General features: G+C 35.9%; 2 protein-coding genes and 1 long non-coding RNA gene across 3 annotated transcripts in view; 2 read left to right on the forward strand and 1 right to left on the reverse strand.

Moving 5' to 3' along the window:
- Positions 1-1558: 1558 nt before the first annotated feature.
- LOC107720366 (programmed cell death protein 4-like) lies at positions 1559-12836 on the forward strand. Its single transcript, XM_016528050.1, has 12 exons — positions 1559-1685; positions 2123-2216; positions 2511-2813; positions 5365-5459; positions 6553-6666; positions 6820-7041; positions 10713-10810; positions 10890-11007; positions 11148-11255; positions 11344-11454; positions 11523-11662; positions 12150-12836. The coding sequence occupies exons 1-12, from the start codon at positions 1593-1595 to the stop codon at positions 12208-12210; spliced, it is 1557 nt and encodes a 518-aa protein (XP_016383536.1). The 5' UTR covers positions 1559-1592; the 3' UTR covers positions 12211-12836.
- A 1540-nt stretch (positions 12837-14376) lies between these two features.
- LOC107720368 (uncharacterized) lies at positions 14377-14925 on the reverse strand. The gene is made up of 3 exons (XR_001637605.1): positions 14853-14925; positions 14666-14712; positions 14377-14406 (listed from the first exon to the last, which is right to left on the reverse strand). It is a non-coding gene; the product is annotated as an uncharacterized LOC107720368 (long non-coding RNA).
- A 1428-nt stretch (positions 14926-16353) lies between these two features.
- Positions 16354-16643, forward strand: part of LOC107720363 (leucine-rich repeat protein SHOC-2-like) — a 15062-nt gene continuing 14772 nt past the window's right edge. The window contains exon 1 of the mRNA XM_016528049.1: positions 16354-16372. The gene's annotated coding sequence lies outside the window, so the exon portion shown is untranslated. The remainder of the gene's footprint in view (positions 16373-16643) is intronic.

Here is a 16643-nt window from a genome sequence, read left to right on the forward strand (position 1 = left end):
ATATAAAAATTCAATCTAATTCAAATTATTTACAAAAACTATTAGTATATCAATATACTAATATAACACTAGAAAGAATTAGTACAACATGGCCATGATTTACTTAAAATGAAGAAAATAATTAAGTCACGGGAACTAATTCTTAATTTGTGACCACAATATCTTTTTATCCAGCATGTCATGTGTGCTTGACAGCCCCAGTCCCCATTCACTTTCATTGTATGGAAAAGAGCAGCAGGAACGCTCTGCAAAATATCTTCATTTGTGTTCCACGGGGAAAAAGTCACTCATACAGGTTTGAAACATGAGGGAGAGTAAATAATGACAATTTTCAGTTTTCTGTGAACTCTAAGTGCCCGGTCCTTATTCGCAGGACACAATGCGGTGTGTGTCCTCTGTAGTCCAGCATGGAATTTTTATTACACTGAAAAATATGTATCAGAATGTGAAAGGCACTGGTAAGTGTAGTGTTATGTGAACTCTAAGTGCCCTGTCCTTATTCGCAGGACACAATGCGGTGTGTGTCCTCTGTAGTCCAGCATGGAATTTTTATTACACTGTGAAAAATATGTATCAGAATGTGAAAGGCACTGGTAAGTGTAGTGTTTACATCATCTGCATCTGCCTCGTTCATACTCTAAAGCTTGCATATATGTTGATTTTTCTCAGTGGTGGACAAATATAAACTTCACTGCAGAAGTGCCTAATTTAAATTTCTATTTAAATTTAAAGAGGTGTAAAAATATCCTCAGGTCGATACTTGTGAATATTCTGTTGGTGCTTTTTAAATTATTATTATTTTGTTTCTGTCTGAATTGCATTTTCTGTGATCATTTTTGTTAGTCTTCAAATCTTGAGTCTGTTTCATGCTTGAAATATTCACTTTTCAAAGTGCCTTATAATGTATTAAAAGCCCCAAATGCTTAAAAATCAGCTGAACACCATGGAAAGCTGCTTCTGTATAATGTCTGCCATACTATTTTGTTTTTGTTTTTCATCATTGCTGTACACAGAGCTCAGACTTTAGGGATACTTGAACTGGACCATGTTTATTTAACTGATATCAAATTTATAAAACGCTGAGTGTTATAATGCTAGTATATAATTGGAATGGTTCTGGAAAACTTTCTGTTTTATATTCTGTTAATAATAGCACAGCATTTTATGGAAGAAAAGTATGTATAAATATTTTGGGTAGCATTGATGCAAATATTAAATAAACATTTTGGAAAATAAGGTTGCCTGATGTTTATGTGAAACAAATAACTAAAGAAAGTGTCCCATGGTGGCCCTGAATGACATGTCTGGGCCTGTACATTATGAAATAACCCCTGCATCTTTTTTTAACCATCAACTTTAAAAAAAAATTTTTTGCCAGTTTAATAATATAACAAGAGAGAGGGACTTCATCCTCACCCATGCACTATCTGTTACATTGTTCTGTTCCAGCGTCCATCGCAGGGCGGCGGAAAGTCACGATCTTCACCGACGACCTCATAGAAAATACGAGAAAGGCCGGCTTAATCTGAACTCCATTTTCATTGGTCACTTTGTCATCCGCCTCTATTTTTCTAACCAATCAGAGAGCTCGCATGACAGCATTACGCTATCGAGTTGCTGGGCAGAGAACACAAAATAAACATCAACGGAGACTAAGCTCGAACTTGGACTACGCGATAAAGCAGGTTAGTGGGATTTGTTCCGTATCGACTGCATGTTGTTTTAAAGCAACGTATTTTACGATACTTAAGACTTTCGAAGGCTTTATTTTAGACGCTGTGTCAAATAGAGACAAAAACAGCGTTTGTTCGCTGCTAGTCCCGAGGCTTTGTTTATGTTGCGCTCGTGCACTTAAATGCATACATTAAATGCGTGCTCTACATCAAACCTTAAACACATTAATGACCGTTAGTACAAAAACTAAGTATTCCTCAGCCAAAACACTTTATTTTGGAGACTGCAGTCTTCTGTCTGTATGGTAATGCGATACATTAATCGTATCAGGCTTGTGTTGGAGCCAAATGGACGCTGCTGATTGGAGCAGCTGCATGTTCTCATTTATTCATTCATTTTTGCTTCACGAAGAAACTTGCATATTAACGTTAATATTTCTGCATTCTAGGTGCAAAGGCACATTTTATACCCTGTAAAACTTAATTTTCTGATTTTTACCATGGCAACTGACTGTGAGGCATGGCTGAATGCAAACCCTGTTGGTAAGTTCAAGTTGATTTTTACTGCGATATTTAGGTATTTTATATCACAGTAAATGTTTCTAGGTCAGTGTTTGAGAATTGTTTGCCCTCATATTTGGTATTTGATATAAGTCTGTGCAAAGTTGCCAAGGTCAAGCTTATCATTTATATTTACTCTCTCAAATATATGTATAAGGGGCCAAAACTTTGGTCTCTAGTGCTAATGCTGTTTTAAAATGTATGTTTAGTCTCGTATTACATATGATACGCATATTCACATATATAAATGGTTTCAAACACTTTTGTCAACCACAGAGGCTGGAGATCTCAGAGATTCCTTCCCCTTTGGGGATGAGGACAACACCTTCACTGGAAACGTTGATAATGAAATCAATGGAAACTGGATATTGGCCCCCACCGGCAGCATCCATGAGGCAAGACTCAAGGCCAAGGTGAAGAGACGTCTGAGGAAGAACTCCTCCAGGGACTCGGGCCGGGGCGACTCGCTGAGCGATAACGGTGATGTGGTCCGCTCTGTGGTTCCACCCACCAGCCCTAAGGGCAAACTGCTTAACAGGAGGTCGAGGATGGGCAAGGGACGAGGACTGCCGAAGAAAGGTATCAATGCTGTTTTATTTCTTAACCAAGAAAGATAGCTATATTAGCATCCACACCAATTGACAATAACATTCTTTTTATTGTAAGCATGCTGCGTTTTTGGATTTTGATTCTCAAGTTTTTAAAAATCGTTCTGAAAGTGATTCCAAATGTATCGTTTTTCTGTGTCGTTATTGTTATATTTGTGGTTTGGAGTTATTTATTCTCGTAGATTTAAAATGATTATTAAAACTTTATAGTTATCATTTTATATCATCATATTGGCTAGTTATCAAGTTACCGCCCCTGGAATCAGCGGGTTTTCTGTTTGAAATTTAGATATTAGTTCAGTTGAACTTGGAATGCACGCATAAGAATAAATTGGATTTAGAGTTCTGGAATTGTGAAAGTTTCGGAACTCCAGTGCAGGTGGGATTCATTTACATAAGTTCAGAGCATAGAAGTGTTGACTTGGTTCCGTTCCAGCATCCGTTGTTTCATTTTAGCCAGTTAGACTGCTAACAAACATCTGAGCGATTCTTCATGCAAGCGGACTGATGCACTTCAGCAATTAAACTCCACCCACATTCACACATACACTCATAACAGACTGTCACTCCCATTCATTCAGTTGTTGTTCAGTTGTTGAGGGTTCATCACCCTTGTGTGCAACAGACCTGAATTGATTTGGAAAAGTCTGGCTTGCAGAAACGTTGGACATTCTGTCTTACTAGCTGCATCAAGTACGCTATATATATATATATATATATGTATGTATGCAAAACTGCAAAAAAACATTTTGATTTATCGCCCCTCGTGACCTTTCCACCTTCCCCATGCGAGATGACTTCATGGCACACTTCTCTTTTTGATTCCGTCTGTGATGGCACATTCGGCCCTGTTTGTGTTACGTAACTGATGGTTAAGTCGGACTGCAGGGCAGGGCTGGAGTTCCTGTTAGCTTTTTTTGGACAGAAGCCTAAATATTTTGGTAAATATTTAGGTCAGGTAAATTTTAGAACATCTATCCTTAATTATGAAACATTGTTTTAGTACAGAAGTTTTTGTACTAATGTTGCATGTTTTTAAAGATATTTTGCTTTTGCAAGGATGGGAACATTCTAGACGTTTCTGGAACATTCTGGAATATTCTAGTGCTTTCTAGAACGTTGTCTAGTCATAAAAGACAAACATCATCCAACGTACACTTCTTAAGTTCTGGATGTCTCACTTTTGGCAACTGTTTATGTTAAACCGTTGTTAGCTCAGTATTATGCATGAGTAATAAGGTTACTAAACAAGACTTATATAAAAAAAAAAAGGTGTTATGTATTAAATATATAAAAAATATATTAACTTATTACATTCTGTAATGCCCTACATTATATTTATTAGTGTGAATGGAAAGTGGATCAAAATTTAAGATGACTAAGAAATATTTAAAATGTTTGTAAATATTTTTATTTTTTTATTTTGTATTTAAAAAAAATACTTTAAGAGATTATATAGGCCTATTTTATTATTAATGAAATCAGTTCCTTTTTTGAATCCTGTGGGGAAAAAATATTATAGTTTTTGAAAAAAATGTAATCAAAGATTTAAAGGGGTCATATGATGTTGCTAAAAATAACATTATTTTGTGTATTTGGTGTAATGCAATGTTTATGCGGTTTAAGGTTAAAAAAACATTATTTTCCACATACTGTACATTATTGTTGCTCCTCTATGCCCCGCCTTTCTGAAACGCGTCGATTTTTACAAAACTCATTTGACCAAAAAGTGAAATATTTCTAAATATATTTAGGATATCTCTTATTGTTTATTGAACTGTTTTAAGGAAAATTATATATGCTAATTTTATTATGAATCCAAGTTAAATATGGATAACTTGTTACTATTTTCAAAATATTGTTTGAGTAAATGTGTACAATCTTTAAATCCAGTCAAAAGCTGATTAGTTTATTAAGTGGGTATTTTATCTAAAAATGAAAATTATCATTATTACCCTCATGCCACTTCAAACCTTTATGATTTTATTTCTTTTGCAGAGCACAAAAGAACATATCTTTTGAAGATTAAGAACCAAACAACACTGGACCCCACTGACCTCCATTGTAAAAAATAAATAAAATATTTTACGTGCCACAGAAGAATGAAAATCATTCAGGTTTGGAATGTCATGAGGATGTAGCAGAACATCTACATTAATGGAGGTCACGCTTAGCCTTGCATGCACATACTGCTTTATTGTCTTCTACCAGTTTGGTTAGAATCAGTTTCTGTTTCTCGTTCAGTATCAGTTTGGCACTTGCGGTCAGAGCACTGCACATATCGAGAGATGATGTTAGCAGCAGCTGTGAATTAAAAGGGCCCGGCTCTGTTTCAGAGGGGATGACCCTGTGTGGCTAACGTGACAAAGACAGGAACTGTATGTACTTTCATTGGCTACAGCAGAAGGCACTGAAAGAGTCACATGGTTTTCGTTCTTCTTTCTGTTCTCTGTTGACATGATGTCACTTTTCAAGTTTTTCCAATGCATTTTAAAAAAGCTGTTTGTGTTTTGTATCCATAGGTGGGGCAGGGGGTAAAGGTGTATGGGGAACACCTGGGCAGGTTTACGATGAAGATAAAGTTGACGTTAAAGATCCCAATTACGATGCTGAGCAGGTAAGAGCCACTCAATGTGCTTGCTTATGTTTTTTAAAGTAATAGTTCACCCTAAAATAAAAATTAGCTGAAAATGTACTTAACCTCAGACCATCCAAGATATAGAAGAGTTTGTTTGTTCATCAGAACCAATGGATCCTCTGCAGTGAATGGGTGTCGTCAGAATAAGAGTCCAAACAGCTGATAAAAACATCACAGTAATCCACAAGTAACCCACACCACTCCAGTCCATCAATTAATATCTTGTGAAGCGAAAAGCTGTGTTTGTAAAAGTCCATAATAATGCTTCCTCCAGTGAAAAAGTCCATCTCCTGTTGTCCTCCCGCATTAAAATCCACCCACATATTTGTTTAGAACTGTTCTGAACTGTTTCCACTTGTAAACGGTGCTTGATCTGTGCATATTTCTCTCCTGATTCAGACGAGATTACTTTTTCACTGGAGAAAGCAATATGAAGGATCATGGGCTTGTATTTTAGCTGGAAACAGCGGTTTGAAGTTAAAAAAGATGCATCTTTTCGCAAGACGTCCACTGAAGGACTGGAGTGGTGTGTGTTATTTGTGGATTATTGTGATGTTTTTATCAGCTGTTTGGAGTCTCAAGCCCAAAATGTACTTTGGCCATCCGCGTCCCGCACGGCCCGCACACTGTCCTCGTGACGCAATTTTCATCATCAGAAGTGTCCGTGAACAGTCCACATACAACAGCACAGGCGCAAGGTAAACGTTGAGACAGAACAGGTCAAGTAGGTTGTACTGCGCATGTGTTAGACTCGTCCATCCGCACTCATCTGCAGTTGAGTTTACTGTGAAAGCTGTGCGGACGCGGCTGTGCACGAGACGGAACGGAGGGCAGAAAGTGTAGTATACCTGGGCCTTCATTCTGACGCCACCCATTCACTGCAGAGGATCCACTGCTGAAGAAGTGATGGAATGCTGAATTGCTCCAAATCTGTTCCCATGAAGAAACAAGCTCATCTACATCTTGGATGGCCTGAGGGCGAGTAAATATTCAGCAGATTTTTATTTTGGGGTGAACTTTTCCTTTAACCATGAAACTGGCACACAATCCATCAAACTTTGTGTTTCTCCAGGAGAGCTGCATATATGAGACTGTCGTACTCCCTCTGGATGAAGAGACGTTTGAGAAGACGGTCACTCCTATCGTTCAAGAGTACTTTGAGCACGGGGATGCCAATGAAGTGGCGGTGAGATTTATGGCTGTGTTGTTGAGTGAGGAGACGGCTTTTACCCGTTCATATCTAATTAAGTGTTGTGCAGTCCTGTGCGTTTATGAGTAAAGAAACCTGAGGAATGCTGCATTCTCATTATAATCAGGACATCTCTCTCTGTTCCCTCAGGAATTGCTTGCTGAGCTGAACCTGGGCAGCATGCGAGGCGACGTGCCCATGCTAGCCGTATCGCTAGCGCTGGAGGCTAAAGCCAGCCACAGGGAGTTGACGTCACGACTGCTCAGCGAGCTCTGCGAGTGTGTTCTCACGGCTGCCGACGTGGAGGCCTCCTTCCACAAACTTCTCAAAGAGCTGCCTGACCTGGTGCTGGACACGCCTGGGGCTCCACAGGTGACATGCTAGACCTAGCGTATGAGAGTTGCATAAGTGAGGCATACGCTTTTAACCATGCATATTAAACTTCAAAATATATTAGCATATATATATATATATATATATACACACACACACGCTAATATATTGTAAATTTTTTTAATATATTTTAATATATTTAATATTTTAACATTTTTATTTTATTTTATATTTTTTTTATATTTACTTTTTATTTAGTTTTTGAAAGCCTTATTTGATTTTGATATTGATGAATTTGACTATTAATGATTTCAGTTCCTTTTTTGGACCCTGTGGGAAAACAAACAAACAAACAATACTTTTATATTAAAAGTCAATATGTTTTTTATTTCCAGTTGTCTGTACAACTGTTTTTAATATAATATTTTCATTTTTTATGTTAGTATTTATAATATACTACTGCATTAATATGTTAGGATTATAGAATTAATACAAATTATGTATTATAATATAATACAATATTATTATACTTAAGTTATTCAAATCTATAATATCATATATTGTTATATTATATTTGACAATATGATCAGAAAGTGGACCAGGTTGAACACATAGAAATATTGTGATTCTTTGTATAATTGTTTGTAAATATTTTAATATTATATTTAATATATAGGCCTAATATCTAATATATTAACATATAAATATGCACATATTTGTATAAATTTATATAATGTATATATGCGTGTATAATATAATTGAGATATTAATGTATAATTATATATTATAAATATTATATTTCATATATCATATCTAATATACTAACATCATACATATATACATAATTTATAAATGTATAATATTGTTATATATACAGTATAATATCTTATATTAACAGCATATTTTTATTTAAAGCTTAATTTATTTTCATTTTTTTAATTTATATTTATTTCACGACAATATGAATGAAGTTAAATATGATTTTTTTTAAAGTATATGTTTTAAGTGGCATGAATAGAAGAGATAATTAAATTGTTAAACATAATTATTTGTATGACATTTAATGATCAGCCAAAGTTCATAATCATGAACCGCTCTAGTTGAGGTGTAGGTGTACTTTTTGCAGTGTAACATTTTGCTCAGTTTCTAAGCTGCGGTGCGTATCTCTGTGCTGCATGTTTACTTTGCTGACAGCGTGTTTGGTGAGCCGCGGTTAACAATGAAAACTCTGTGGTCGGAGCGCGTCTGGTGGTGCATGTGAGCCAGTCAGAAGAGACTTTCAGCTGTTTCCTTTGGCTTCATAGAAACACCAGAGCTTGTGCTTTTGTCTGGCTGTGTGCAGAATGCTGGGTCAGTGCTGTGCCTCAAACACACTGTCTGCTCTACAAACACATTTACTCAGGCCTCTCCTGTCAGCCTTCATTCCTAACACGAGGGCAAATGTTGTTCGATTTGGCAAACACAGCCCTTTCCTGCCCTTAACAACCAATGCAATCTGAATACAAAGGGTAGACGTGCCAAAACAGCACGTGAACAAATATTGACCTCCGACTGGTGTGTGTTACTGCATTATTTGACCGTGTGTTTCCTCCGGCTGATGTGTGTTACTGCATTATTTGACCGTGTGTTTCCTCCGGCTGCGCACACAACTGCACTGTTTACAGCAGGTCACACACAAATCCAATGGCATTTTAAAAATGTCACAATTAGGAACTTAAGGGGCTTTTTATACTTTTCAAGTGAAATTCTGCTGTGTGAAAAGATTCAGTTCATTTTTTTGTCCCATGAGGGGTTTTTGTGTGTAAACAAGAAATATGGAAATGCTTTCAGTGGAAAGCTCTTAGAATGAGTGATCTTTAATGGGAAATATGAAATATTGATCTTTTTTTAATGACAGTGCAAATAGGAAATGGAACAAGAAATATTAATATAAAATATTTTAATAATCTTTATTTTAGAAGAAATGAAGTCAAGTTCTATATCTTAAGTCATATTTCTTCTAAAATACAAATTATACAAAAATATTGATATTTAATGTTTTATATATATATATATACACACATATACAGGGCCTTGCGAAAGTATTCATACCCCTTCATTTTTTTATTTTATTTTTTTTTTTACATTTTATGTTGCTGCCTTATAAACTTCTTTAAATTTACTTTTTCCCCACATCAATCTACACTCCATACACCATACTGACAAGGCAAAAACAGACTTGTCACAACTTCGTAAATGTATTAAAAATAAAAAACTGAAATAAGTACATTGCATAAGTATTCATACCCTTAACTAAATATTTAGTTGAAGCACCTTAACAGCCTCAAGTCTTTTTTTTTTTTTTTGTTTGATGCGACAAGCTTTACTCATCAGCATTTTGCAATTATCTGCCATTCTTCACCTCACCTGTTCACCTCTCAAGCTCTGTCAGGTTGGATGAGGCCAGATGCACATTTTCAGGTTTCTCCAGAAATATTTGTTTGGGTTCAATCCCAGGCTGTGGCTGGGCCACTCAAGGACATTCACACAGTTGTCTATAAGCCACTCTTGCTGTGTGCTTAGGGTCATTGTCCTGTTGGAAGGTGAACCTTCTGCCCAGTCTGATGTTCAGAACGCTCTGGACTGGGTTTTCATTAAAGCTATCTCTATATTTTGCTGCACTGAGCGTTATTTCTACTCTAACGAGTCCCTGAGTCCCTGCTGCTGAAAAACAGCCCACAGCATGAGGCTGCTACCAGACTGAAGCGAGGATTGAGTTTGGCCACACCGCCTAAAGCCCAGATCGGTGGAGTGTTGCAGTGATCTTTGTCCTTCTCTAGATTTCTCCCATCTGCATATATGATCATGGAGTTTTTTGCTTGACAATTATGGTGTATGGAGTGTAGATTGTTGTGGAAAAAACTAATTTAAAGCAGTTTAACATAAGGCAGCAACAAAACAAAATGTGGAAAAAAAAGAAGGGGTATGAATACATTTGCAAGGCACTGTATGTGTATATAACTTGATTTATAATTAGTTATTCAATAATCTTTATTTTATTCAGAACAGTGTGACTTGAAAATAGACAAAAGTTGCCAAATAGTTTAAAAAAAAGTAATATTAAAATATCTGTATATATTTTAAAATGTAACATTTTATTATTAATATTAAAAATTACTGTTTAATAATATTTCTTACTTTTATTGTTTGTCAAAGTTTTCAAATCCTTAACAAATCATATAGGCCTAGTTTAATTACAAATTATAAATTATTTTTCAGTTCATTTTTTGTCAATAATATGGAAATAATTTCAGAATGAGTGATCATTACCTGAAAATATTATTATTATTATTATTATTATTATTTTATTTGTGACACTGTCAATGGTAAATGTAAAAAAAACAAAAAACATTTTAATATATATTTTTTGGACCAAAAATGGACCAAGATTAAAGTTGCTCAAGCATTTGTAAATATATTAATATTACGAAACAATTATATTTAATATTGAAATAATTTAATATAAAATGTTATATAATTCAAATATTTAATATCTTTAATATTTGTCAGTGTTTTTAAGAGCCTTCTAAGAAAACTATTATAAATTTAGTCTTTTTTTTCCCCTCTTTTTTTTATCTTGTGGACATAGTGTGTTTTTAGGGAAATGTTTTCAGCTGAAAACTCTCAGAATGAGTGATCTTTAGCTGTAAATGTTTATTTTTGTCTTATAGATGCTCGGTCAGTTCATCGCTCGAGCTGTCGCAGACAACATCCTCCCAAAAAGCTTCATAGACGGCTACAAAGGACGAGTAGATTGTGAATACTCCAGGTACTGAGTGTTTTCCTCTCAGCGCGTCTCTTCTGTGTTTTGATTGCGAGTTTGACGCCAGTTTGTGTCGTTTCATCAGAGCTGCTCTGGATCGCGCGGCCGTGCTGCTGAGAATGAGCCGATGGACCGGCCTTCGCATCGACAGCCTCTGGGGTTCAGGCGGTGGCCAGAGACCCGTCAATCAACTCATCAAAGAGGCAAGGACACACCCATTCACCGCCTACCATGTTACATAACATCATCCTTTGTCTATGAGCTGGAGGATTTTATAGCATATTGAGCAACACCAGATGCATTCAGCTTTTAACTCCGGATTGCATAATGGTTGTTGTTGCAGGTTAACCTCCTGTTGAAGGAGTATCTGTTATCAGGTGACACGGTGGAAGCCGAGCGCTGCTTGAGAGAACTGGAAGTCCCACATTTCCATCATGAGTTCGTTTATGAGGTAATAACGGCAACAAAACAGGGATTTAAGTGGAAAGCTTGTGCCTGATTAATAATTTTTTTAACCTTTTTTTTTTTTTTTTCCCCAGGCAGTTATCATGGTTCTGGAGTCTAAAGGCAACAGAACGCTTCAAATGGTCCTACAGTTGCTGAAGTCTTTCTGCGCCTCCACGGTCATCACTGTGGACCAGTTGAGACGGGTATGCTGGTCAGTTTGAATCACTGCAGCTTTAAAAGCACATCTACAGTGAATGCTGTCCTCTTGCAGGGCTTTGAGAGGGTGTATCTGGACATGGCAGATCTCAGTATTGACGTGCCGTGTGCGTATTCGCTTCTGGAGCAGTTTGTGGAGCAGAGCTTTGATGCTGGGGTCATCGATAAAAAACTCAGAGACCTCTGTCCTTGTCGGTGAGTGAGGTGTTTTTCTTTACCTGCACTTTATAAAAAATTAGATAATAATAATAACTTTTATTATAAAAAAACACACACGTGTGTGTGTGTGTGTGTATATATATATATGTGTGTGTGTGTGTGTGTATATATATATATATATATATGTATAATAATGTTCCATCATATTACAATAGTTGTAATGTATAAACACTGTTGATATAAATATTAGTATTACTGTATATTTATTCTTATTAATAATAAATACAAAAATATGTTAAATTATTACATCAAAAAAAATTTTTGCCATTTCTGATTAGCGGTAATGTATAAACTTTTTTTTATATATATTACATTATTATAATTATTATATTAAAAATATAAATTATATTAAAAGAAAAACATTTATTATTATTAGTGTAATAATGTTGTCGTATCCAAATTAACTTATTCTTATTATTGTATCTGTTTTATTTGCTCTATTTTATTTTTCTTTCTTTGTCAGGGGCCGTAAGAGGTTCATCAGTGAAGGAGATGGCGGGCGTCTCAAACTCGAGAGCTGCTGAGTTCAGGATTCCTGCAAGCCATTTCTGTGGCAGCTGCTCCAGTCGTGACGTTCGCTGGAGTTCTGTGTTTCTTTAAGTTGCTTGTATTTGTCATGAAGGTTTAAGTACTAAAACCTTTCCTCCTGTCAGAACACAATGGGACCGAAGGGCCAGGCACTTTCCGATCTGAAGGAGACGTAATCCCCCGATCCTTCTGATGTGACTCGTATAAGATAATCCTGAAAGTGCCACACTTATGACTTAGTCATTCCATGTTTTGTATTCCTGAGTTCACTGCCACTCCTGTTGTCCAGTCTGCAGTGTTTGTAGAGACTTGCAGATTTGTGCACATAGCTTTATAAGGGGGGGGGGGGCATGTAAGTTCAGAGCTCTTTCTCTTCCTGGGCTGCTTTTGTATACTGTGCTCGAGTTTATTTTTCCCTTTTATTTCCTCTGACTTTTCAAAGATGTCACTTCTGATGGTCACTGACGAAAGGACAAAACTGAGCAACACACAGCAGCTGGGATCATTTCACAGAAGTGTCCAGAACATTTATTTTTATATTTCAGTAGACTGGTGGAAGTGAAATGTACCTAACTTACTTGCTCTTTGTTCAAAATGGTTGATGAATAAATAATAAAAAGCTGTGTTGTCATCGATTACTGGTAATGACTTGGGAGGGTGTTGTTTGTAGATAAGATAGATATTTTAAAAAGAAAATTAATACTGTTTTTGTTTTTTTGGGGGGGGGGGCGCGCATTAATGAATCCAGCATGAATTACAATAAAATAATATTTTATATATTATTATTTAGCATTTGGAGTGAAATATGACTAAGGCATTTCCTGAAATATACCGGACTACAATTTATATAACTAGTGATTAAACACTGAGGGTGGACAATAGATGATAGACATAAGGCAAAGAGAAATGGAACAAAATATTGAAATGAATGCATTTTTTAATCAATCTTCACTACGTATTGAAAACAGTAAATGTTTATATTCCATAATCTCAAAATAGCTAAATAACGGCCAAATTATATAATGCTTTCTTCTCAATCTTCTCACCAAGGCTGCATTTATTTGATCAAAAATACAGTAAAAGCAGTAAAACTCTGAAATATTACAATTTAAAATATCCATTTTCTATTTTAATATATTTTTAAATATAATTTATTCCTGTTCTGGCAAAGCTGGATTTTTAACAGCCATGTTTTTGTGGCAGCAGTGACACTTTTTGTTCTTTTTACTTACTGAATAAAGTATACATTTCTTAAAAAAAAAAGATGTAGTAGTTTTGAAGATAAATATATATTTAAATATGACATTTACAAAGTGGAATGTGAAGACCTGTGCATAACCCCAAATTCATGCATTAATTAGCTGCCATTTTATTCAACAAAAGCCCATTTTGACAGTGACTTATAGTTTTATATATATATATATATATTTAAAAAGCTGAATTTGAGAATATAGCCACTGAGACCATGCAACAGAGCTGCAACTGTTGTAAATGAACTTGCTGGCTTCTGAAACTGAACTAAATCATTCATGTGCATATGCGGCCTTATGAACTAAAGCATACATAACCTCATGCATAAATATGGTTTCTACCAAATGAACAAACAAAAAAGAAAATCGTTCATATGAAAGTTGGCCTATGACTGACTATACTAGTGATATGTGCTGATATTAGGTTGTGATGGAAGTGTGTACTTCATCCCTCAGAAGTGTACCCTACTCTGCTTTCTCAGGCTGTTGCTGCTCCTTTAAAGCCAGTTCTTGTTGTTTAATGAGCTCCTGAGCTTCCTGCTGCATCTTCTCCAGTTTCTCCAGCGTCACTGACTTCAGAGGGAGGAGTTTGGGTTTGCACAGGACCATGGTGGGAACGTCCTCCACGGAAAGCTGACCTGCACGGATGAAACACAAGGCTGACTAATATACGCACACAACCCACATGTGCTGGCTGTCTGCAACAAGATACAGACTAAAGTTCAGCTGTGGATTCCAGTGCTGCGGCTGTTTTGGTTGTCATGTGGGACGTCTTTCAACTCAGTCTGTACAAGGGTGAGATTTTGAAAAGCTGCGTGCTACAAAAAAATGCAAGTCTGCTGAGCAAAACACAACAACAGCAGTGGAAAAACTCACCTTGTTTAGGCAGAACCTCTCGAAACATTGACTTCACTTCAGGCATTGTGCTTCAGCGAGGAACCCCTTAATGTAATGGGGGGGAAATCATTATTAAGCATTAATATAGCATTATAGATAGATGGATAGATAGATAGATTTATATTTATTAAGATGATTACATTTTAGGATACAATAATTACCATGTACCATTAGTCAAATACAGCACATATAAAACAACATATATACACACATAAATCTTAATTCACACATAAAATCCTAAGAAATATATTTTTTTCTTTCAGTTTTGAGGTGAAATATGCAGGAACGTCTTCGTGAGGTTTACCTTATTTAACTTTATTATGTGTGGCCGGATTTCTATTAGCTTCTTGACTAACGGCAAGCAATGGAAGGACAAACGTTACTGCTCATAAACGACTGTTAGCTTACTCTACATTTACAAAGACAGTGCACTGTAAATGACAATAAATAACCATAAAGAGCATAAAATACGCTTCACTTCGTGGATTTACCGTTGATCTCGTCAGCTGGTGTTACACGCACTTCCGGTTCCGCTCTTCCTCTGCTGCCGCCTGGCGCCGCCGACACGCTATTAGCCACGGATCTCTAGAATGCTCTGTGTTATAAGGCAGTCAACGGTGACGGTGGGGATCATTTTTCTGTGGTTTATTATTTTACTATAATCAATAAATATTGCGTTCATAAAGCGAGCTGCCTGAAAGTCAGACCTACGGCTGTTTGAATTTGCCATAGAAATGTTTACAGTAGAATTACAGACTTTGTTTCGCTTCACAAAATCTACTCAGATTTAAAAAAAAAAAAAAAAACTTTCTTTCTTTCTTTCTTTCTTTCTTTCTTTCTTTCTTAATTAATTAATTAATTAATTAATTGTAATAATTATTATTATTGCTGTTGTTGTTATGGTTATTATTTTATTGTGGGTTTAACACATTGGTCATTTTCACTCCATTGTTGTTGTTGTTGTTGTTGTTGTTGTTGTTGTTGTTGTTGTTGGTGGTGGTTTTTATATTGATCATTTTACACTCGAAAACCAAAAGAGAATAATTATAAATGTTATTTTACAAAAATACGCCTAGTTCTAGACATTTATTTATTTATTGCTGTTGTTATGTTATGGTTATTGTTTTTTCTTGTTGGTTCTGAACACATCTGGGTTATATTTCACTTCAAAATTATTATTATTATTATTTTATTGTTAGTTTTTAAGACGTATTGGTCACTCCAAAAGAGAATAATAATTAGAAATGTTATTTTACATAGCTAAATTACACCTAATTCTAGACCATTATTGTTATTATTATTATTATTATTAATGCTGTTGTTGTTGTTATGGCTATGGTTGTTATAATTTTATTGTTGGTTTTGAACACATCTTGGTTGGTTATATTTCACTCCAAAATTATTATTATTGCTGTTGTTGGTGGTGGTATTTTTTAACATATATTGATAATTTTTCACTCGAAAATCAAAAGAGAATAATAATTAGAATGTATTGCTGTTGTTACGTTATGGTTATTGTTATTATTTTATTGTTGGTTTTGAACACATCTGCGTTATATTTCACTTTAAAATGATTATTTTTATTATTGTTATTATAATTATTATGGTTATTATTTTATTGTTAGTTTTTAAGACGTATTTTACATAAAAATACAATTATAATATTAATTTTTGTTGTTTTGTGCCAGTGTGATTAAAGTACTGAATTTCTGAATTTCATTGCTTCACTTGTGTTCAGCTACATCTGAATATATGCACATTTATGACAGAACATAAATTACACGCCTTAATCAGTTCGTCCATATTTCAGTTATTCTGTTTCATTTCCCCTAAAACGCCACTTTCTCTCCTGATGCTGCGATATTTCCAAAACAATAATCAAGCGGAGCTCCAGAAGTCTCGAGACGCGTCTGTAATGCGTGCGCGTGACGCGCGTCGGAGAGGGGAGCGTGAGCTGCAGCACTGCTGGAGAGGAGGAGGAGACGAGGATGGCGGAGGCACACCTCTGAAGGTAAAGCACTTTTACGGCTCTACACGGCTCCGAGTCGCACCTTCCGCGGCGCGGGGTTGATGCTCGGCACGATAAACGTCCGCGTTCTGCGGTCAAGCGCGGTCGACGCGGCGCTGTCCGCGCCCAGTGGGTTTGAATGCACGCTTTTGTTCAGTCCCGGAATGGCCGCTGCTTTATGTGTGTGTGTGTGTGTGTGTGTGTGTGTGTGTGTAGAATGTGTTTTCTTTTTTTACATATTCTGTAGGCTTGCGAACAGAGAGAGTGAGAGTGA

Source organism: Sinocyclocheilus rhinocerous, unplaced genomic scaffold (assembly GCF_001515625.1).
Source record: "Sinocyclocheilus rhinocerous isolate Xijiao unplaced genomic scaffold, SAMN03320098_v1.1 scaffold1292, whole genome shotgun sequence".
NCBI classification, from domain to species: domain Eukaryota; kingdom Metazoa; phylum Chordata; class Actinopteri; order Cypriniformes; family Cyprinidae; genus Sinocyclocheilus; species Sinocyclocheilus rhinocerous.